Genomic DNA, 23,776 nt, shown 5'->3' on the forward strand with positions numbered 1-23,776 from the left:
TCCAGCACCAGTCTCTGATGTATACTCTATCACTGAACTCAATCTAGAGCTGTACATAAACCACACAGGCAATATCAATGACAATATATATATATATATATACAGTATGAATCCAATGTTTACACAAATATCTCATATCCACTCACATCTGCTTCAGAGCTGATAGCTCAGACAATGCCGTGCTTCTGTTTGGTCTTTTCCACAAGAGGAGTAAGTAAGATGGAGTTGGAACTGGGTAGAAACAGTTTCAATCACGCTGTAGGTGGAATAAAATGATTTGCTGTAATATGGGAAAACAGAAGATAGCAAAAGCAAATCCTTTGTATTTGAATTGTAAGAGTGTATTGCATGTGTGAGTTTTATAAAGATGTTTGTATGTGTGTGAGTGTACTAGCCACTCTGTGTGTGTGTGTGTGTGTGTGTGTGTTTGTTTGTGAGCAGGTGAGCGTGCGTGCATGTGTGTGTACATATGAGACACAGAGAGAGAGAGAGAGAGAGAGAGAGAGTCCGGAGGCTAGGCTCAGGTTTACACGTGTGTGATCAGACTAAGCAGGGCTTAGAGGGGCCAGCAGCAGCAAGATGGAGAAGAGAGAGGAAGGAGGGGTGGGGGGGTATTGTTCTGGAGGAGGGTTGGGGGGGCGGTTGGGGTCAGACAGGAGACAACAGGGATCCTCCTCCCCCCTGGGAGTTGAACCTACAACCCCCTTACCCTCTTGAAGCCCTCTGGTCATGGACTTGAACCCCGTAACCCCCTGATGGACAATCTGTTCCTCTGCCCAGCATCACCACAGCCCTGCACATGCCGTTAACGGATAAAGAGGCTCAGTGCGTGTGTGTCTGTGTGTGTGTATGTGTGTGTGTGTGTGTGTGTTTGTGTGTGTATGAGTCAAGTGTTTGGTCAGTTGCTTTGGCCATTTGGGTCTTGCCCCCTCTCTGTTAGAGGCAAAAAAAAAAAAAAAAGAAACTGGATGCCAGGTCATTTGTGTTTTTAACCCCCTTCTTTTCATCTATACGTTTTGCAGAGATTCTCACTTTCTGTGTGAGAGGTGATTGTTTTATATTTTATTTTATATTTTTTTGGAATAGTTGAATAGAGTATGGAGCGTGATCCACTGGGACATAAGAGATGAATTCTGTCTTTCTCTCTCTCTCGGTGGACTCCCAGCTCTCCTAGTGTCCCTCTAACAAGGACTGCCTGGGACACAGAAGCAGGAAGGTTTATGCATGCTCGGACCCGGCTCATTCTTCACCTGTCAACAAAATCATTCTCACCTCGGAAGGAAAAAAAAAAGAAGATAGGGAGGAGGAGAGGAGAGAGAGAGTGGGGGGGGGGGGGGGGTAGAGGGCTGTTAGTGAGAGAGAAGGGGAGATGGAAAGATGAGGAAGAAGAAAAGAGGACGGGGTTGATATATTTCTCTTGGACGTTTTTTTTCTTTCTTTCTTTCTTTCTTTTTTTTTTTTTTAAATATATATTTCTCTATTTCTTCCCTTGTTTGTGTTTGTGGGCTTTGCTTATCAGATCCCAGCTCCATTCAGGGCTTCAGTCAGGGGAAGAAGCCAGACGCCTCTGTCTCTGTTTCATTCAATCTCTCTCTCTCTCTCTCTCTCTCTCGTTCTCCCTCTCCTAACCTTTGAGAATAAGAGCCTTGAATTTGAATTTCAGAGCGAGCGAGAGGAGGGTTTGGAGGGAGGGAGGGAGGAGGGGAAGCAAGAGGAGGAGGTGGGGGCTGGGAGGTGGGGAGGGGGGGGTTGTAGGAGCCGCGGTCGTTGAGAAAGGGCCTGCTCAGCGCGTCCCCCAGCCTCCCCCCTCAGAGGGGCCCCGATCGATACAAACTCGGAGCAATAAAGCTTTCCCCCTGTCATCTCTGCAGAATACAAAGCAGAATAGAGAGAGGGAGAGAGAAAGAGAGAGAGAGAGACGGAGAGAGAGAGAAAGAAAGAGAGAGAGAGGGGTGAAAAGCTGTTCCGCTAGCCAGACCAATTTCCTAACCCCCCTCCTCCTCGCTTCACCACCACCCCAACACACCATCACCACCAACACCACCACCACCTCTATCAACCCCCTTACCTCCTTCTTTCTATCCATCTATCGCTCGTTCACTTCTTTCCCAAATGCACAACATACCCCCCCGCGTCCTGACTGTATCGCTGTGTAGATCTCTCTCCATAATGAATACCAGCATGAATAAAGTATACAATAGACTCCCTTTTTCCCAAACTATCAGAGAGAAAGAAGGAGGAAAGGAGGGAGGGAGAAATGGAAAGATGAAGGAAGAAAGTGATAAAAAAAAAACGGTGTGGTGAGGGGAAAAGAAGTAAAACACCCAGAGAGCAGGATGGATGAAGAGAGAAAACAGGAAGGAAGGGAATGATAGTGATAGCATGGGATAAAGGGAGTGTGTAAGGGGGGGGGGGGGGGGTAAGGGAGAGAAAAGGAGGGAGGGACAGGGGGAGAAGGATTGCACCCAGAGAAAGATGGATGTAGCGATACAGGTAGAGAGGAGGTGGAGGAATATTGATGAGGGGGAAACAGAATAGAGAGAGGAAGAGGGAAAATGTGCGGGGAAGAGCGAGGGAGCGAGGCAGGACAGGAGGGGGAGAGAGAGAGAGAGGTGAGGGGGTCAAACAGCAATCCCTTGAATTGAGAGCCAATTACTGTAATTGTAATCTGGATTCAAAGCATACAGACACAGCAGTGACAGGCTCACACAGGCAAACATACGTGCACACACACACACACACATACAGAGAAACCTCAGACAAAAGACAGTGTGTGTGTGTGTGTGTGTGAGAGAGAGAGAGAGTGTGTCTCTCTACATGCTGTGTTGATTGTTCTGTGGAACTGCAGGTGTGCATGCATCCTGTGTGTGTGTGTGTGTGTGTGTGTGTGTGTGTGTGTGTGTGTGTGCACGTGTGTGTGTGTGTGTGTGTGTGTGCATGCATTTGTCCCTCTCTCCATTCTTCTCTATTGAATGGCAGTGCAGGAGTCAGCCTGCCAATCAACTATTGTACTCTTGTCAATTTAATAATATTTCTGTACGCTGACCTCCACAGAGCTACAACCATCGGTGTGTGTGTGTGTCTGTATGTGTGTGAGCTTGAGTGTGTTCCTGTATCTCTCGCTAACACACACTCTATATTTCTCTCTCTCTCTCTCTCTCTTTCACCTCAATCTGCCCCCCTCCCTCCCTCCCTCCCTCTCTATTTCCCTCCCTGGTCCCTGTCTCTCATTCTCTCCTTTATTAGAAGAAGATAGTGCGAATCCTTCATCTCTCCTCCACTAATTCTCTCCGTTATTGTCCCTCCGTTCGGCCCCTCGTCTCCCTGCACTCCTTCACCGGCGTCCTCCTTTCTTTCTCGCCATGATCTATATCTCTCGCTTTTTTTAAACCGTGCCCTGGCCTCCTTCCTGTCCTTTTCTGTTATGCTTTTGCTTTCTCTCATTCCCGCTTTCACTCGATCACCTCAGATGGGTGTCACATCCTCGTCTCTCCTCTTCTCTTTTCTCCCCCAGACCTCATCCCTCTATCTCTTTATCTCACCTGCCTTTCTCTCTCTCTCTCCCTTCTATCTCTTTCTTTCTCTATCTCCCTTTTCCTGGCCAACTCTTCCCCTCTCATTTTCACCGTCTTCCCATTTTTCTTTATCATCATGGTCATAGGCTCATTTTGTCAACTCCTTCTCCCTCTCTCTTCCTTCACCCTCTCTCTCCCCTCTGTCCCTCTCTCCCTCCCTCCCTCCCTCCTTCCTTCCTCATCCCTCTCTCCCTCCCTCCGCCCTGTTCGTTCCCTGGGGAGGTCAGTAATAATGGTAGTGATGGAGTGAGAGAGGGAGGTGCGATTATTGTCTTGTCGGGAGTCAGAGGAATCGATCGGCCCAGAAATATGAGGCGCGAGAAAGAGCCGCTGTGTCAGATACAATAACCACCCGCTCCCGGGGGCTTACACACACACACACACACACACACACACACACACACACCACAGAACATACAGACACATACCCGTATTCATACATCGACGCAAACACACACATTCATTTGGCCCGACACTGACACACATGCACGTCTTTCTTTTTCATTAACGCAATGCACACATTTTCTCTTCTTCTGTGGTGGAGAGAGTGGCGAGGCGGTGTAATCATCTATATGCTTTGATCTGAGATAAAGCATAGAAGTAGATCTGTTCTGATCATTCTTCATGCACAGATAAAGGGCAAGGCGAGGAAAATCGCTCACACACCTTTCACTCACGTAGCTATAAACAGACATAAACACACACATACACACACAGAGACACGCACACACGCACACACACACCGAGCACACACTCACACTGAGACCTTTCACTGCTGTTGCCTGGCAACGTGGCCGAGTGTCCAATCGGAGTGGAGAACAGTGGCCAGTGATGTCACAGCTGCTGCTGACCAGCAGGTCTGAGTGAGAGTGAGGGAGAGAGAGAGAAGGAGAAAGAGAGAGAGAAGGAGAAGAGAAAGTTTGAATTAGAGAAAGAAAGGGTAAGGTCGCGAGAACGAGTGGGATGATGAGGGGGTTTGAAGGAAGAGAAACAGAGCAGAGGAGAACAGGCAGAGGTGAAAGAGGGGGCGGATGGGTGGAGAGAGGGCTGCGGAAAAAGACAGCATTAGCCATAACCAAAGTACCCCCATCACTCTGATTCTGAACAGCCTTCCATCTGCGGAGAATCTGAGGGCTAATACGACACAACAGCTTGTTTTGTCAGTGTAAGTGAATAGTTTGGTCTAAAGTGGTCTCAGTGCCCCTCATGTGCCGGCGATGAAGGCCACTGCTCCCTCCCTGTAGACGCTCTTCTGTTAGGAGGAGAAGAGCGGATGAGAGGAGCAAAGAAAAAGATTTGAGATTCAACCTTGGTAAGCACCATGGGAGAGAACAGTGTCTGTCTAGACAAGCCTGGCTCCCTATGGGCTACTGAGATGATATAGAGAGGAGGAGAATGGTGTGAGAGAAGGATGGAGGGGCGGAGGGGCAGAGGAAAGGAGCGATTGAGAGGTATTAGGACAGGAGAGGGATAGGTGTTGTAAAGGTGTAGGTGGCGTGCGAGTGTGTGTGTGTGTGTGCGTGAGAGAGAGAGAGAGAGAGAGAGAGAGAGAGAGAGAGAGATGGCGCAGGTCCCATGGTAGCCAACAGTGTGAGTGTGTTTTAGCCCCTGCTGCTTCTCATACAAAACCTCAACCTCTGTAGTCTCCACACTGCTAGACCTACTGTTTATAATCCTGCTCCTCCCCATGGGGCTACACACACACACACACACACACACACCTATACAGTAGACTAGATTTTAAATCTCTCACCTCGTAGAATATAGTCTTGCATGTGGCCTGTGTATAGGAGTTGGTGGGTCCAGCATTGAGCCGTGCTCTGTCCCCTCTATAAGAATAGGAATATGATGGATTATATGAATTAGAGGCCGTGTGTGCTCTAGGCCTGAGGCTGCACTAGATATAGGAGGGCCAAGCCATAGAGGGTTACTGAACGGGTTTGGAGACCACAGAATTGTCCCTGCAATGACCCATTATGCACACTGTCGCCATCCCTCTCTCTCTCTCGTTCTCCCTCCCTCCATCCTCCCCTGCTGTCTTCCTCCCCCAGCTAACACCCTTTCCCCAATCCTTTTATCTCTATCCCCCTCTCTCACCTTCATTCCCTTCACTCTTTTCCCCCTCCCTCATTCCCTGCTTTCCTTCTTTTCCTATTGCTCTCTCTTTCTCAATAAACCCCCCCTTCCCCTCATACCCCAATCCTCCCTCCCTTCCTCTCCCTCCCTCTCTCTCTATCTCTGACAGTGGAGTGATTGATGGCGCTCTTGAGGCCTCAGCCTCCCCCCATCCTCTTCCCTGGGGTCCCACTATCAGATTGAGAGTGTGTGTGTGTGTGTGTGTGTTCGTGCTCTTATGAACATAACTTTCAGCTGCGACCAAAACACACCCTGCATAAACATGCCTCATATTCTCAGATTAAAAACATAAAATGTATCATCCTCACAATTTACTTTTTCTTTATTTAAAAATAGATTTATTCTATGTATTCTATGTATTATTTTCCCTTTCTTATTTCCAAGTCATTTCACAGCCCATATGCTGTGTGTGTTAATATGTTTACTGCAAATAAGGCCATTTGCCGTAGGCCCAACATCCTCTAAGTGGCAGGACTGGAGTGTCGCTAGGTCTGGTCTCCATGGCAACCAAGGCTCAGACCTCCTTGAGGCAGGATGGCCCCCCTTGGCCATGGACCGTACTCACACACACACACACACACACACGCACACACACACACACACCTAGCACACTTAGATTCACCAGCCACCTATAGCAACTATTCACACACACACACACACACACACACACACACACACACACACACACACACACACTTCGGTGGTTATGCGGGTAGATGGGGGGTTGGAACAAAGGTCACGGCCAAAGCCAGGATGCCCAGACGACCTCTGACCCAGAGACACGCCCCCTCCCCACGCGCAGTCTGTCACTGTCCCCGGACAGGCCTGACCAATGGGGTCAGCGTGCATGTGCGCTTACACACACACACACACACACACACACACACACGCACGCACACACACGCACCATTACTTACTGATTACTTGTAGGTACACAAACAAATCTCTAATATACAAGACTGCCTGAAAGATCTGTATCCATCTCACCTAGGGGTATTTTAAATCCTTCTAAATACACTGTGAAGTATAAATTCACTGACTGGCAGCACTTTGTAATATGAACTACATTAACTTTCTATATCAGTGCTGTTGTCACTGTGACTATATTTTTACAGACTTTAGAGCATCAGCATCCTGTATGTATTTTTTTCTCTTAGGACACAAGTAGAAATAATGTCTCTGTATTGCACAGAGCCCCTCCAGTGTAGTACAGTATGCACTTCTTAGTATGGGAGGGTCTATCCAACGGTACATTGGTCAGTTGTAAATCACCACATAAAGTATTTATAAGGTTAAACTTGGGAACTCTGCTGCCGTTAGCTTTTGAATTAGTGAACTCGGACCAAGGGAGAAGGAGGGGGAGAGGCAGCGGGGTGGGGGGTGGGGGGGGGGTGGAGCAGCAGCCCGCCTCGTCCCGGTCTTCCAGGGATGGAGCCACTGTGTTCATTTGGATTAGAGAATCAAGAGTGCCACCTTGTGGTTGTTTTCGGCTACTGTCGCAGCAACGCATCTTCACTCTCAGATTTGAAAATCCAGCCGGTGTTTTTGCTGAAACATGCCGTTTTGCTTTTCTCAAGATCGTTCTCAGACTTTGGATTTTCAATTATTTAGCAGCTTCTTAGTCTGTTAAGCCTAGTGGGCTTGATAGTAGCTCAAATCTATCTGCAATGTTCCATTTTCATATCTTATCTACCAGTCTCAGTCGGTAGTGATTAATGTGTGGGTTTGTGTGGTAGAACACTGTGTCTAGCCCACAGTGTGGGTTGGTCAGTGGTATAGTTGGGGTTGTGACTGAGTTTTTCCTTCCGCTCGGGTTAGAGTGGGGCTGTGGTTGGTAAATTAGGCTGCTGATGTCTCACATGTGCCTCTGTCTGTGACGACCTCCCTCTCAGACCACCTTTTACACCCACAGCTGTAGTGGCAGCAACACCAGACACAGACGGGACCAAGGTGAGAAGCTCATGACTCATGATAGAGAAAACAAGGCAAGGCCGATAAAATAGCTTAGGGTTGAGGAAAAATCTGAGCAGCTGAGTTTTGAATACGTTTTCAAGGTGCATCAGTTCATATATAGTGCAAATGTGTCATACACTCTTCCCTCGGTGCATGGTCAGAATGTCGAGCCCGCTGTTTTTCTCTGAGAGTGTGAATGAGTGAGCGAGCGTGAGTGTGAGCGACTGTTTCCAGCCACGCCATCACTTTCCATCGTCACCCGTCTTCCCCCTCTTTTTCACCTCGTTTATCTCTTCAATCACCTCGCTCACTCACTCTCTCCCACTCTCGAACCTCTTGCGTGTCCCCCATTTAAAAAAAAAAAATTCTCTCCCCTGTGCCGAGTTCCTACTCTTTTGCGGCTTACTTCCTGTTGTGTTTCTCTTATTTCATAGTTGCAGGATGTGGGGAGGAGGTGTGGCCTGGCTGGGGGGTGTGGACTGTCGTGTGTGTGAGACAGAGAGAGAGAGAGACAGAGAGAAAAGGAGGGAGAGAGAGTGATTCTCTCAACCATATGATTTGATACACTCCTCTTTTTGGTTAGAGAGAGAGAGAGAGAGAGAGAGAGAAAGAGAGAGAGAGTTTTCTTTACATAGCGCACACACACTCACACACAGACACAGATATGACCAAGACGGCAGCAATAGCAGCGAAGGACTTCTCCAGTATGTGGTTGCCAGGTGAGTGACTGTCTGCGCAGCCCTCTCTTTTGGCCTTCATTTGCCCAGACCAATTAAGCTTTGCGTGAGGACAGTGTGTGTGTGTGTGTGTGTGTGTGTGTGTGTGTGTGAGAGAGAGAGAGAGAGAGAACTGTGGCTAAGCTGTTGATTAATGCCACTGGATCTAACAAGCTTGGCTAATTAGAGAACATCAAAGAGCTAGAGATGGTATGGAGAGAAAGAGAGACAGGGAGAGGGAGGGATGGAGGGATGGATGGACGGACGGACGGATGGACGCCTGTCGCAGGCAGAGGGAAAGGTCAGACACCTCGTCAGCCCATAGCATAGACTGTGTGTGTGTGTGTGTGTGTGTGTGTGTGTGTGTGTGTTTGTGTGCACGTGCTTGAATGTTGAGTGTAAGAATGCGTGAGGAAAATACAGGAAAAAATGTTTTTTGAAATGTCTTTTGCTTAGAACAAAAAGTAGTGTTGGTAATGAAAAAGGGGTTGCAGCTTACCTATCTTACCAGTAATCTCCTATATTGTGATTATTTTTCATCTAGCATCTAACACATTGTGTTTTTATGGCCAAGCATCTGCTACATTGGACTTACCATAGCTTGTGTATGCAGTTGACTGAATATTCCGCTCATAGGGTGTTTCTTCCTCTGCAAAGTTTGAAATTGGTGTCCTTTTCTATGTGGGGGAGGGGGGGGGGGGGGGGGGGTGCGGGTGCGCTACCATTGCTATACCCATTTTTATCAGTTATCATGTAATAAATGTTACACTTCAGTCAATCAATTCAAAACAATTTGTAAAGTGCTTTTAAATTGCTTTACACAGAAAAAAGAACCAAAATACAGAAAAAACAAGACAGAAAAATCAGAAGGGAAAAAGGCTAAAATAATTGTCATTCTGATAAATATTTTGCAAATGAAGTTAATGTAAAGCACAACTGAATTTGTCATTTGTCCTACAAGCTTGTTTTCGGTGGTCAGCTCTGGCCGTGAAAAGTAGCAGATAACCTCAGTTGACACAGACAAATCACACAGAATAGCGCATCAGGCCTGAGGTGACTCACCAATTACTCGGAATCAATTTGTAAATGTCAATTAACTCATATTTATCTTTGGTTTGAGTATTGATATGATCTCTAAGGCGTTGAAGTCACTTTGAAGATGTACTGACTTTAGCGCAGAGTGATTCATGGGTTAAAATCACCTTGTAACTACTGATGTACAAGCCTGATGTGGTCAGTGATGTGAAAATACTGACCTGCTGTACGTTCCTCTGTCCAGGATGACACATCCTGCTCACCACACAACACGTTTACGGGACTCTGTAGTATCCTGGATCCTTATGTGTATTATATAAAGGGCAATAGTGTGTGTTGTAGTTCAGAATATAAATGCAAAGAAAAGGTGAGAAAAAATGTGATAACAAATTTTGCTCAGTGCACAATAATTCTCACATGTTGCCATCAGCAACAAATGCAGTCTGAGCCATATTAAAGTTGATTGAACAATTCATCAGTTTTGCTAATTTATGTCAGAAAAAAGAGAAGAAATGGGGAAGATTAAGTGGGGGGTATCACCAAATTTGACTTTGTGTTAGGGTCAATATTGTCCCCTTTCCTCCTGCATGTACAAACCTGTTTTACAATATGTCTAAAACTCTGAACCTTACTCTTCTGCTTTAACTGCATAGGTGCAGTAATTAAAAATGTAGCACATATCTACATATAAAGTTGTCAGCAAGGTTCTCATTGGCATACACTTATATTTAAAAATGAGTTAATTGGCATATTATCTAGTAGTTTGTTTTTTGTTTCATTGTTGTTGTTTTTTATTACTTCAGAGACTGACAGCAATGTCTGTCTACATATGAAGTGTTTGTCTACATTTGAAACATCAATACCATAGACTTATATTCACAACACAGTTCATGAGCTCATATTTAGCATCATTTTAGTAATTAGCAATTTTTGGTGTAGTTTAGAGACAGACCGTAAACATACAGTGATATAGTAAAATACTGAGCATCAGCAATATCAGCGACACCAACGAATGAAATGTCATCACCTTGATGGTCAGCCTGCTGCCGTAACACCTAGGGTTTTGTCTTCAGCTCCTTACTTTACTGTTCGATTTTTGTCCTAATCTCCATACTTTACTCTTAGATTTTTGTCTTCAGCTCCTTACTTTACTGTTCGATTTTTGTCCTAATCTCCATACTATACTCTTAGATTTTTGTCTTCAGCTCCTTACTTAACTGTACAATTTTTGTCTTCGACTCCTTACTTTATTCTTAGATTTTTGTCTGCGGCTCCTTACTTAATTCTTAGATTTTTGTCTTCAGCTCCTTACTTAATTCTTAGATTTTTGTCTTCAGCTCCTTACTTTATTCTAAGACAGCTGTGCAAAAGGTTTTCAGCTGGCAAGCGTATTCTTTGACGAAAACAATATAAGTTTTAAATGGAAAATATTTCTTTGCAATCAAAATCAGGACCCCTCAGGGCTTCTTCGGTTTTGAAATTCGTAGTTAGTAGGTGTGGTGACTCCAGTTCCCAGACACCCCCCTTGGCGCTGGGGTCGTGTCCTGAATCAGGAAGTGGGGTTGAGGGGTGGTGGTGGGGGGTTGGGGTGGTTGCAGTGGAGTTTCATCTCGGCCAAAATACCCTGAGGAGAATAACAGAAACAGTCCAGGCTGAGCACACTCTGTTGTTCCTTGTTCCTTGTATTGCATCATTTATTCATGACACAGGATTATACAGCATTAAATTTGGTCTATTTAAGATACAGTGGGTTTGGTGTAGTGCACTGGTGCCAGTGGGTCATGGATAAACCCTGGGCTTTGCTGTAAGATTAGAGTATGCTGTAACGGCTTAATGATGAAAGAAATGGGCATAGTGGTTCAACTCGAAAAATAGTGCATTTAATCTCACTGTAAATTCATTAATTTAACACTATTGTAAATACAGTTTGTAGCCCATGCACCGTGGCAAAATGAGGGGCCACTGTCAAAAAATGGAGCTTCTAACACTCACACCTAATTCACTCACAACTTCTCTCAAATTGTACCTTTTTGCATAATATGTAACAACTGCCCCGTGTGAAATGGGCGCATGGTGGCAAAATCGTGTGCATGTGTTTTTTTAGGGGAGAGGTTCAGAAAGAAAGAGTGAAAGAGATGGAGAGAGAGAGGGAGAGAGAGAGAGAGAGAGAGGGGGAGAGAGAGAGAGAGAGAGCGGGCTAATATTAATAGCCTCGCTGACAGTAAGTGTTGGGTTTAGCACTCTGCGTTCAACCCTGTACAAGGGGAAGTCGTGAGGGGAAGTGAGAAAAAGACACAGCATCTTGATATACTATCCCCTCCACTGTATTACTGACCACATTATCCACCATGCTACTGTCTATAGACTGTTCTGTATCATGAATCAATACACACCTGCCCTCATGTCCAGCAAGCATACAGATAGAACAGACAGTTTGGAAATTCACAGTACAGTAGGCTCTCCATGCCACACCTGTTCTGTGACTCATACTATCGTTTTACATGATGAGTTTTGGCTTTATCATTGTACATTGCACATGTTGAAGAGATGCACGAAGAGCACAAGATTAATAATGTTACAAATGACACCCACATTAATGTTGCCGTGGATTACAATGTGTGATTTATAAAAAAGTAAAAAATGTGTGAAGTGCTGCTCTACATATTGAGCAACGTTGGATAGTTACTGGTTTCAAACCGTACAAGATGAAACCAAATAAGGAGCCGTATGTAATATCGGAATAACCACAAACTACCAGCTGTAAAAGACTTGACACCAATAATAGATTGAGCAGGTTTGCTTCCACATGTGTGTGTGACCAAATTAGCCTTTGCAGAAAGTCCATCTATTTGAGGGCAATCCTGTGGTCAGGGATGTGCTGATGTGCGTGTGCTGCTGACCCAAGGTTATAACCAGTATGAGAGTGGAGAAGGGCTTTTCTCGCCGACCACCACTTCCCCCTTCCCCTTATAACTCTGCATGCACCAAAGTCCACTGTTCTCCCATCTGTTTTACTGAAATCTCTCCCCCTCTGCCTCTGATCAGGGGTCAGCTTCGTGTCTATAAATTCTTGGAACTGATGATTTGATTATTAAAAGCTGGCATCAGGTCATCGCGCTCCCTCAGCAGCGGTCAGAGAAGCAAGCTCGTCTCCTTCTCCACGTGTCACTGCTGCCCCCCAATGGTAAAAACCATGCTTGACCACTTCAGCTGTCTGCTGTTGCTCTTGTGTAGACAGAAAGTCAAATCAGGGTATTTACTCAACTCATATTGATAAAAACACAACAGTAAGCTTTTGCAAAAATTACCAATTACCATACTGTCAGTGCTCTCATCTGTAACGTGAGAAACAACAGGATGAGCAGAGGAGAGATAAAGGGGAGAGGAGGGGGAGAAAGGGGAGAGAGCGAAAGGAGGAGGGAGACAGAGTTTATTATGCAGGTGGCAGATATAATTAGTTGGTCGTTGGGCAGATTTGCATGTTTTCACAAAAGGGAAGTAGCCTTGTGTGTGTGTCTGTGTGTGTGTGTGTGTGTCTGTGTGTGTGTGTGTGTGTATGTGCGTGAGAGATCGAGAGAGAGAGAAAGAAAGAACAAGAAAAGAGAAAGAGAGAGAGGGAGTGGATGGATGCAACAAAGATTTGTCTCCACAGTTTGTGGTTTCTGACGAATAAAGGCTTAGAGACATAGCAACATTGAATGATTAACAAAAATAAACTATTGTGTACACACACACACACTCACACACACCTCTCCTCAAATCCTCACTCCCATCTTCCCCATTCTCTCTCTCTCTCTCTCTCCGCTACCAAAATGCTCCTATTTCTTTAGCATTAGAAATATACTGTGCACTTTATGAACTGACTGAATGCTGTTGCCATGGGGACTGTCCCAGTACACTATCAACCAGGAAGTGATGTGGTCCTGTGATGAATGACACACGGCGACTAACAGTTCAAGTGGTGGGCTGCTCCCACGCAAACATCTTGGGCTAATTTTAGCACGAGCAAACACTTTGGTCCAACCTACTCTATGTGAAACCACTAATTGGAAAGAATGAATGGATGTGGACTTGATTCAACTTTTGCGTGATTCAGCCACATGGGTAGGTGCATAGCATGTAGGCCCGGCCTGTGACCTGAAAACTATCCATGATCGACACCCTGGCCGTCCTTTTTCCTCTCTCGTCACCTAGGTTCTGATTACCTCCCTCGTTTTTATCTTACTGCTTCCCTCTGCTTTTTCCTCTGCTGCAGATGTTAGAATCAACCTGCCTGACTGCTGTTTTTCTTTGTGTCTTCCCGTTACAGATATCAGGATGTCAAAGCCAGTAGAGGATGAGAAACTAGGGGCTGACTCTCCATTGGAGAGCACAGGTATGAAGTGTTTATGTGTGAGATGTGTGTGTGTGTGTGTGTGTGTGTGTTAGTGGTCTTACTGTGCTGCAAGTGAACACACACACACATATACACAGGCAAACAACAAACAAATACATACACTGTTCTTTGATTTAACTCATTTAATCAATCTCTCTTGTCAATATAACATTTTAGCAAAAATGTGAAAGAACAACATTTTACCTTCACACTAGGCCTCTTGTTGAATTAGAAAAAATTGCTCACTGTTAGTGTGGGTATGTATGTAAGAAAGCGCGTGCTCCTCTGTTGAAGTATGTGGAATGTATATGTGTATTTGCATGTGTGTGTATGTGCGTGAGCTTGTGCGCATTGCGTGTTGATGTATACATATCGCGTGCGATTCTCACTTTTTCCTCTCCCTCCCACACAGATTCAGAACGGAATGGTCCCGAATCTAATCACCAGGTAAGTCTGACTCCTGTTATTTTGTTAGTCTCTCACGTCTTTCTCCTACATGATTTATGGGGCAAATGAGATGAGAGATATCTTGAGGAAAAAATAGAATGTACTAATGCAATCAATTATGACGGCAATTGGTGTTATGAATTTATGCCTGTTTCTCCTCCTGTAGACTCAGTCAATGAAAGTCAACCCCTTTCCCCTCTCACCAACCCTGAGCAGCAGCAAGGTGAGTGTGATTGCGCGTGTGTGTGTGTGTGTGTGTGTGTTTCTGATCCTGTGCCTGTGCATGCCTGGGTGCATCCTTGTATTTTAACGTTACACAATAGGATCCCTGACAGTATAGCTGCTGTAGCTTTGTATTCATTTCTATGGATTGAATGTCTTTTTTGTTTTGTCTGACGTTGAGGTCCATAATCTGTCGAGTATCCACCTAGCCTTGAATGTAAACAAATTCACTGATAATATGGTGGCACTTTCTCTTGACAAAACACTTTTAGAATTGAACTAAATCTATGGTGCCACAACTCACCAAAAGGTGAAACCATCCTGATTTGCATACCGATACAGGGATATGCAAATCAGTGAGCTGGCAGAGTCCCCCGCCAGTTCGGACATGCCTGATCCTGGAAGAAAAGAACATCCCTTTTGTATTAAAAAAAAAAAAAAAAGACTAGTGGACTCCTATTCCCACCATTCATATGAAACAGACCAGAGTAATTCTCAGATCAGGGGAGGCTTCGTTGTGACACACATAAGCATTACCCGAAATGACACACAATCGTAAATCATCAACATACTGTTAGTATTAAGATCTCAAATAGTCAGGTAAGCTTATGTAGTTGACTATATTTCTACATTAATAAACAATGTTTTTGAGCAATTCCAAGTTCAGACTCTGCACTAGACTGGGAGCGTCCAGGTCTTTTGTTTATAATATCTGCTCACTTTCTTTATGGGTGACTATTTAGTGCAAGCTTGGTTCGTTACAGCAAGAACTTGATACAGGTTCAGAGGAGAGGAACTGTGCAGAAAACTCTAGTATTGTTTTCTTTTCAGCAGTCAGATGATAGGAGGAATGGTTTGCAAACTGACTTTTTGACACTAGTTTTGTGTTACAGTATGCCTGTTCGGTTCTATTTTCATATGAAGAAGAATGTCATCTGCTGTACTAAGGTGGAGGATGAATGCTCATTGTGGGACTTCTGTTTTGGCTACCTGGTATTTATTAATGTTCTTGTACCTCTGTTCTCTGTCTTCTTCCCAGAATAAGATGGAGGAGTGTGGTGAAATGTCCCCAGCCCTCCCTCCCTCTCATGGCCCGACCCCCTCACAGACCGCCCTGCAACATACACAGCTCATGCTGACCGGCTCCCAACTGGCAGGGGTAAGACACACACACACGCACACACACACTTCAGCCATCTACCTGTTGGTTGAGCTTTGCTTTTACCTTGCTTGCTTCTCTGGTGCTGCTTTTTGAACACTCCTTTTCCCTCCTCGTCTCCCCTCTATCCATTTCCTTTCTTGATTTTTCTGGTCTCCTTTACCCTCTCCTCTCCTCTCCTCTCCTCTCCTCTCCTCTCCTCTCCTCTCCTCTCCTCTCCTCTCCTCCTTCTGTCTGTCAGTTGACAGCTCTGTTGCCAGCGCAGCAGCAGTTGTTGCTGCAGCAGGCTCAGGCGCAGCTCCTGGCTGCAGCTGTGCAGCAGTCCAGTGCAGCCCACGCCGCGCATGCTGCCCATGCAGCCGCCCAAGCCAATCAGCAAGCTCAGGCAGCCGCAGCAGCAAATCAGCAGGCCCAGCAGCAGCAGCAGGCGGGACAAACGGGCCAACAGGCCCAATCCCAGTCCCAGGGACAGGGACAGAGCACACAGGAACAGACAGGCCAAAGTGTCCCTGTCCCGCCGCCTCCACCCCAGCTCACCCTGTCCCAGCCAATCCAACTCACCGCCCAGGTACTGACTACCAATCAGAGCCGCTTCCTGGTGAGGGGCTTGATTGAGGAACCAGTATCAAGCCATGGACTATTTCCTCTTGCATGTTTACTGTATGTTTCATGGTTGAAGGTTTTCCACCTTGCAAGTATGCTCCTCTTTTCTCCTCATTCTTTTCTATGTGGCCATAATAACACTATTATTTTTTTTTTGTGCATAATTCATATTTATATGCTTAATTCCACATCTTTTCAACACTCCTTGCCTCAGTTGGAGATAGACCACATAGTCTAGAATAGATTTCAGTTTTAATTACCCCTTTATCTATCCTAATAAAATCCTTCCTGTCGTTCTTTCTCTGATCTGTCCATTCTCTCTGGATTGAACAGGACATCCAGCAGTTGCTGCAGCTTCAGCAGTTGGTGTTGGTGCCCGGCCACCCGCTCCAGTCTCCTGCCCAGTTCCTCCTCCCACAGGCACAGCAGGGCCAGCAAGGTGGGCAGGCCTGTTATTGGAATAGTTAGTCATGTTTTTGACACAAATATCACATTAATTTGACATATTTTCCTGGTTTTGTTATAATGATAGTGGATAATGGACTCTGGACTGTTTTTTTACCAGGACTCCTATCGACACCAAATCTAATTCCGCTACCTCAGCAAAACCAAGGGGGCCTGCTGTCTGCTCCAACCAGACTGGGACTCCAAGCACAGGTAGGGCCAGGAAATTATCATCAGCCTCAACAAGGACCATTTAGTCCCTGCTGTAACCAGTCTTCAGTGATAACCAAATGCCTCTGTCTCTCCCTCTCTCTCTCTTGCCTTCGTTTCTCCTGCAGCGAGATAAGAGCGTGGAGATGGGCATTGGTGGAGGCGTTACCGCGGTGCCCTCAGTGACCTCTCACCCCGAGGAGCCCAGTGACCTGGAGGAGCTGGAGCAGTTCGCCCGCACCTTCAAACAGAGACGCATCAAGCTGGGCTTCACACAGGTAGGGAGAAACACTGTGTGTATGCAGGCGTAGGCGTGTTAACTTTTGTATGTTTCTCAGTAATTGCTGTATTTTGACGCGTCCCAAACAACTTCTTCTTCTTCTTCCTTCCCTCATCTCTCCACCAGGGTGACGTCGGCTTGGCCATGGGGAAGCTGTACGGCAACGACTTCAGCCAGACCACCATCTCCCGCTTCGAGGCCCTCAACCTGAGCTTTAAGAACATGTGCAAGCTGAAGCCACTGCTGGAGAAGTGGCTCAATGACGCAGGTGAGATGGGAGGAATTCATGGCATGCTTGTCTCTCATCAAAATGGTTTCAGATTTTGAACAAGTTGAAGTGAGCTTAATTTGTCTCTCCAGATACCAAAACAACAACAAGGTCATGTGTGGATAAGATGAGCACTTCATGTTTTATTAAAGCTTCAGAATTTGCTGCTTGGCTCGTATTTGCCTAGGTCTACTACTAGATATATATTGTACACTGTAACATTGTTAAAACTGTGAACTGACATTTGCTCTGTGTGTGTGTGTGTGTGTGTGTGTGTGTGTGCATTCCCCCTTCAGAGACCATGTCCATAGACAGCACCCTGCCCAGCCCCAGCTCCCTCTCCTCTCCCTCTATGGGCTTCGAGGGACTTCCTGGCCGCCGCAGGAAGAAGAGAACCAGCATTGAGACGAATGTCCGCGTGGCCCTGGAGCGCTCCTTCATGACGGTGAGACAATTAACCCCATTCATTTAATTAAGAAATTATCAAATTAATTAAGAAATTATCAAATTAATTAAGAAATTATCAAATTAATTTAGAAATTTCAAATAAAGCCGCTTGAACTCAAAATTGTTGACTTTTGTGAGAATTATTATCATGCTTTTGATAACAGACGTGGATTTATCATTCACTTTGCAATGGATTCAAATACTTTTCTTGGATTGATTGATTTTGTCTGGCCCAGTTCAAAACCCATCTGTGACTCAGGACAGGAGAGATCAAAGCAAAATCTCTGAGGATATCAAATAATAATTATATAATATAATAATAATTATCCCAAGTCTGCTTGATAATGCTGTTTTATATGTTCCATAGAGTTGATATGCATGAATGTGGATAAATTAATGTTTTTATGTCTCCATTAAATATGACTGAGATGACAAATTGTTATTGCGTTGGTGTTACAGAATATGGATGCTTTAACAGCCTTTTATCTGTATCTTATGGCTGCTATAATCCCTTTAAATAGGACTTTTATGTGAGGATTTATTTAAATACCGGACAGAATTGTTAAGCTATGCATTTGTCTGCATTTTTTTTTCTAATATAAATTGTTGAATGTCAAATTCTGCTCTGTCTGTTTTTTCTCAGTGTGATAATGGTTTGATGTGTCTTGGTGTTTTTAATGTCTTGCATCATGTGGACTGAATCCAGTGCCTGTCTTTCTCTCTTCCCCAGCAGAACCAGAAGCCTACCTCAGAGGAGATCCTGCTGATCGCCGAGCAGCTCAACATGGAGAAGGAGGTGATCCGCGTCTGGTTCTGCAACCGCCGGCAGAAAGAGAAACGCATCAATCCCTCCAGTGCCACCCCTCCCCTGCCAAGCCAGCCCCCCACTGCCCCACCGACGCACAAACCCCCCTGCTACAGCCCCCACATGGTACGGCCTGCTTGGCGCTTACTGGTGTCTGACCATAACACTCTTGATACATAACTTATAAGGCGTGAATGCCTCACAATCTTCCCAGTATCTATCTCCTGTATATATTCTGATGAATGGATTTTTGCTATAAAAACACCTCCCTGTTATTCAGCTTTTCCCCAACTGGAATCAGCTAACAGACTATCTCTAGTTAGTTACTGAAACCTAACTCTTTCTCTTTCTCTCTCTCTCTCTCTCTTTCCCTCTGACAGATGTCCAGCCAGCTGTCCCAGGCCGTGACCAGCCTCAGCAACACATCAGTGACCACCATGTCCTCCATCTGCCCCCTGACCTCCAGCCTCACTTCCACCCACCCCTCCCTCAGCTCAACCCACCCTTCGCTCAGCTCTGCACCCTCTCCAGTGACTCCTCCTCCTCCCCGCAGCACGGCCAGCCCCGCCACTCCCAGCCACAGCACACTCAACATTAACACAGGGTGAGGGCACATGCAGCGTTCACAACATGCCACCAGTTGTAGCAGTGATGGTTGGGGCAAGTTTTGTTTTTTAATTTCAAGTGGATACTTTGATTCCTTCAGCCCCAGTTTTGGTTCGAATGTAGGTTGCAGCACTAAAACTCTTCTTATATGGATGCTTTATTATGATAAAAGCAATATTCCAAAGCATTAAGGCTGTGTTTGGGTTTGTTTTGGAGGAAAATTTAGTTGAATTATAATATAAAAATTTTTAATTTTCTCTGTCAGTAGTGGCAATTTTCTAGCTATGGTGACTCACCTCTGTTGAATCAATATAGTCAACTCAAACACACACACGCCATATTGACACATCACACACAGTTTGACCACACACAACCACACATTTCCATAAACATCTCCTTGAAGAATACTGCACTGCACCATGCTCGGTTCACCTGCAGTTTGTAGTTAAATGGTTGACACACACACACACACACACACACGTGGATTGTTTGCGCACGCACACACTGATCTCCCAACATGCCGTTGGGCGCCACTGCTTCCGCCTATGCAGCAGTGTATTCTAACCCTGTGTGTGTTTGTGTATGTGGTTCTTGTGTTCACAGCTTATGGCGTATGGGTAAAAAGAACGGTGACGTGTCTAACTACATCACCGATTTTGCTGCAAACTTGAGGTGAATACGACTGAGACACATTCAGAAAATCACACAGATATACAAGACATTCCTGTTCGGTACATCAAAATGCTCTGTTGTATTGTATTGGATCACATCTATCTGGCTCATAAATGTGTATAATTGAGAGTTTTGGTATTTCCTAACTTTTTCCAAGATGCTCTCTGTTGCTTTCTGTGTTTCTAACCTCTTGTTTACATCTGTACAGCCAACTGTCAGCATACTAATGCTCTTTACCTGTGCAGGACTGATTTTGCCCTCTGCTTGTCCTTGCTGCTAAACCTGCTTCTTTCTCACCTTTTCTCCTCTGCCTGTCTGTGTCCGTATATGCTTGCTTGTGTGTATGTGTGTGTGTGTGTGTCTGTCTGTGCTTGTGTGTGTGTGTGTGTGTGTGTGTGTGTCTGTGTGTGTGTGTGTGTCTGTGTGTGTGTGACACAACAGGAACACTGTGATGGGAGTTAACACAGGGATGAACCAAGCTCTCCTCGGTAATAATCCCCTGGCTACTATCCAAGGTGTGTGAGAGAGAGGGAGAGAGAGAGAGAGAGAGAAAGAAACATGGTAGGCTTATTCTAGGAAAAAAGAAAAGAGAGAAAAGACACTAAGCTTAGCATCAGCACCGATGAAGAACAGAATATAACTTAGTGGTCAATGCCGAGGTCAAGGTGTACTTTATTATTTCATTTCAGAGGAATTCTCAGGGTTGCAGAGTGCACTGAAAACACAGACAAAGGCATTTCTTGTTCACCACAAAAAAAAACACAAAACCATGAAATACACAGATATATTGTACCGCTCTCAACCACTTACACTAACCCTCCTCTATACCCTTGCTTACATCACAAACACACACACATAAACACCTTAATACATAAACTTGAGCATAAACTTGAGCATAGTACAAGAATAGTACAGAATACAGAAGTGCCCGGTCCCTCAGAACTGACCACCAAATAGTTCCACTCACCATAAGCAGAAGTGATTTTATTATATTTCATGGCATGAGGATGAGAAGAAGGTGGAGAAGGATATATGAAAAAGAGAAGTGTGGTGATGAGTGATAGTTATGCATGGTAGGTATAGACTAGATAGATAGATAGATAGATAGATAGATAGATAGATAGATAGATAGATAGATAGATAGATAGATAGATAGATAGCAGAGAGATACAGAGTTGTAGAGTAGAAGAATGCTTTATTTTTCCTCTCTCTCATTATGTTCTGTCTGTTCCCATCTAGATCCATGAATCCATCCCATCAAGTGTGTGTGTGTGTGTGTGAGTGTGTGTGTGTGTGTGTGTGTGTGTGTGAGGGAGGATGGCTAGGGTTGTGCGGCCTGAGTCTTTTTTTCATGCTGTGCAGTCTCATTCACATTTAGCCCTTCATCTCTTCATTTCATCCAGTGAAACCAGTCAAACATGTTGATGATTAAAGGAAAAATCCACCCTAAAACACTTTAAGACTATTAAAAAAAAACATCCATTTTCTTTAGTGGTGTCTAAAACTGTCTAAAACATCAGCAGTAAACTTCAGGTTTTGGTGTCAGTCCTTCAGAAGCTTCACCTTCTTTCTAGACAGACCAACATTCAACAATCATACAGGGAGAAATCCATCGAAGAAGAGGCAGCGATACCAATTTCTCCACCAACAGTAGCCTCAGTAGACCAGAATGCAATGCCGCCACAAGACATGTTGCGTTTTGAGTAAGACTCTCGTTTTCTCTCACCGGGAAAAACTCTCGCTCTCTTGCTGTTACTATTCTATCGTGACCGCTAATGCTCTCTTTCCGCCTACACACACTGAATGCAGCAAGTTCAGGTACTTTATCATGGGGTTGTTGAAAGGCATTCTGGGAAATGTAGGAAATCACCAACTGAAGTAGAAGTTGAGGGAAAGTGGGTACAACAAAAAAACGTAAATTACGCTTCATCACTACTACTACATCACAAATTGATGATGAGCATTGCAAGAGTGTCCGAGGGTGGATTCTTCCTCAAACCGTTTTCACCCCTTCACCTGTTCTCCTCTCTTTCTCCCCCTCAGCCCTAGCAGCCAGTGGTGGCCAGCTGCCTCTTTCCAGTCTTGAGGGGGGCAGCAAGGTGATGTTGGGGGCCTCCGGAGGCCAGGGAGGGGGGCTCCCCTCCTCCCTCTTCCTCAACCACCCCGCCCTCCTCCACATGGGCCAGAATCCCGGCGCTGGACTGGTCAGCGCCGCCGTAGCCAAAGCCTCCCAGCCCTCCCCCTTCCCCTCGGCCAGCAGCATCAGCCCCACCCCCTGCTCCCCCTCCCCCTGCTCCAGCCCCGCCTCTTCCTGCTCCTCCAGCGAAATGGCACACAGCCCGCCCTCTCTGGGAGGGGCCAAGATTGAGTGACCACGCCAAGGGCCAATCAGAGAGGAGGAGGAAGGAGGAAACAAGAACCTCGCCTTTCACACCAAAGCTATCTCTTTCTCTCTCTTGTGCTCTTCTTCCGTTTTTTTTTCGCAATGGCTCTCTCTCTTTCTCTCCCAGTCTTTCGATGCCAAAAATACACAGAATGAAAGAGGAGAGAGGGAGGGAAAGAAGTGAAAGAGGGGAGAAGGGGGGGAAAGGGGAAGATTGAAACCAAAAATCTTTATCTATCCAAACAGATGGAGAGGAGGCAACGTGGGACCTTTTTGTCAATAACTCGCGAAATCGACATGGCACCTCTCCGCTCTTTCTCTCTAAAGGAAAACAAACCAATGACTCATTAACAAAGAGACGGAAGAGAGGGCAGAGATACGTGTCGAAATGCATAAACCAAAAATGACAAAAGATAACTTTACTATGTGACGAGGGAATGGCGGCAAGGACAAAAAGTGGAGAGGAGGACTGTGTTTGTGTTTTGTTTTTGTTTTTTCGAAAAGCTGCGGGTCTGAAGGAAGAGGAGTAGGGAGGATGAGTTTAAACCAAAAATTTACCTGAGGAGGAGGAGGAGGAACACACAATGACAAAAAAAAACGACAACCATACCAAAATCCCAAATACCAAAAACCAAAAATACGGAGAGAAAAGCTTTATTCAAAGGACGTGTAAATACTGAAGCTATCCAGGACCAGGACTCTACTGCTACTGCTACTCACATACACACACGCATACAGACATCGACAGCCGATCCATCCCGCCATCGACTCATCTTGTCTGTCCCAGTTCATGTGTCTGTCATAGGTTCTCATGTTAGATATTTTGGATAGTTTTGTAAAGGATTGTTACTGAATGAGCCAAGAGCCTCATGTATGAGTGAGGGTGTCTGCCTGCCACACCTACCAGTACTACTGTATCTCAATGACTTCATGCATCTAGTCTCTTTACCTACCTCTGGTTCTAAGAGCGTACAATAGCTTTTCTCTCGCCTTCTTTTTTTATTCATGTTTCTTCAGCAGAGGCTTGTGTTATTCAGCATCTATTTTTTACACTTCATAAATTCTAGTTGTTTTTTTCTTCCCGTTATTTATTAGTTTCATTATACAATCCTGTTCCTATTTATTGTTGCAGCTTTTCAGTGTTAGCTTTGAAGTTTGACTCATCATCATTGTCATCATCATTGTCTTCATCATACGCAGCCATCTTTGTGGTGCATCATGCTTCTATTGTAGCTATTCTTCGAGAACTGAGATGAGAAGAAACGCAAAGGAGGGACAGTTGTAACCTGACTTGTAAGGTCTTACTCTTCGAATGAGCAGAGTAAAAAAAACGTGCACATCTCAATCTCGACCAGGTGCCAAGAATGCAATGCAAAGAATAGAATAAAAGTAGAGTCGGCACACAGCAAGTTGCTCCAAAGGTGTATGAATTTATATACG

At 45.2% G+C, this 23,776-nt stretch overlaps 1 protein-coding gene across 1 annotated transcript in view; it reads left to right on the forward strand.

The window, feature by feature from the left end:
- The window catches only part of pou2f2b (POU class 2 homeobox 2b), a 37,844-nt gene extending 15,519 nt beyond the window's left edge, over positions 1-22,325 (forward strand). The window contains exons 2-17 of the mRNA XM_071535968.1: positions 13,725-13,790; positions 14,203-14,237; positions 14,404-14,460; positions 15,499-15,618; positions 15,860-15,976; positions 16,025-16,186; positions 16,555-16,660; positions 16,787-16,878; positions 17,004-17,153; positions 17,282-17,423; positions 17,720-17,868; positions 18,604-18,801; positions 19,056-19,279; positions 19,885-19,953; positions 20,395-20,468; positions 21,997-22,325. Coding sequence (XP_071392069.1) covers positions 13,725-13,790; positions 14,203-14,237; positions 14,404-14,460; positions 15,499-15,618; positions 15,860-15,976; positions 16,025-16,186; positions 16,555-16,660; positions 16,787-16,878; positions 17,004-17,153; positions 17,282-17,423; positions 17,720-17,868; positions 18,604-18,801; positions 19,056-19,279; positions 19,885-19,953; positions 20,395-20,468; positions 21,997-22,325 — 2,090 coding nt within the window. The remainder of the gene's footprint in view (positions 1-13,724; positions 13,791-14,202; positions 14,238-14,403; positions 14,461-15,498; positions 15,619-15,859; positions 15,977-16,024; positions 16,187-16,554; positions 16,661-16,786; positions 16,879-17,003; positions 17,154-17,281; positions 17,424-17,719; positions 17,869-18,603; positions 18,802-19,055; positions 19,280-19,884; positions 19,954-20,394; positions 20,469-21,996) is intronic.
- The last annotated feature ends 1,451 nt before the right edge of the window (positions 22,326-23,776 follow it).

This window comes from Centroberyx affinis, unplaced genomic scaffold, assembly GCF_046629955.1.
Source record: "Centroberyx affinis isolate AG114_WGS23_722 - 3 ecotype Tasmania unplaced genomic scaffold, CSIRO-AGI_Caff_v1 ptg002803l_1, whole genome shotgun sequence".
Lineage (NCBI taxonomy): Eukaryota > Metazoa > Chordata > Actinopteri > Beryciformes > Berycidae > Centroberyx > Centroberyx affinis.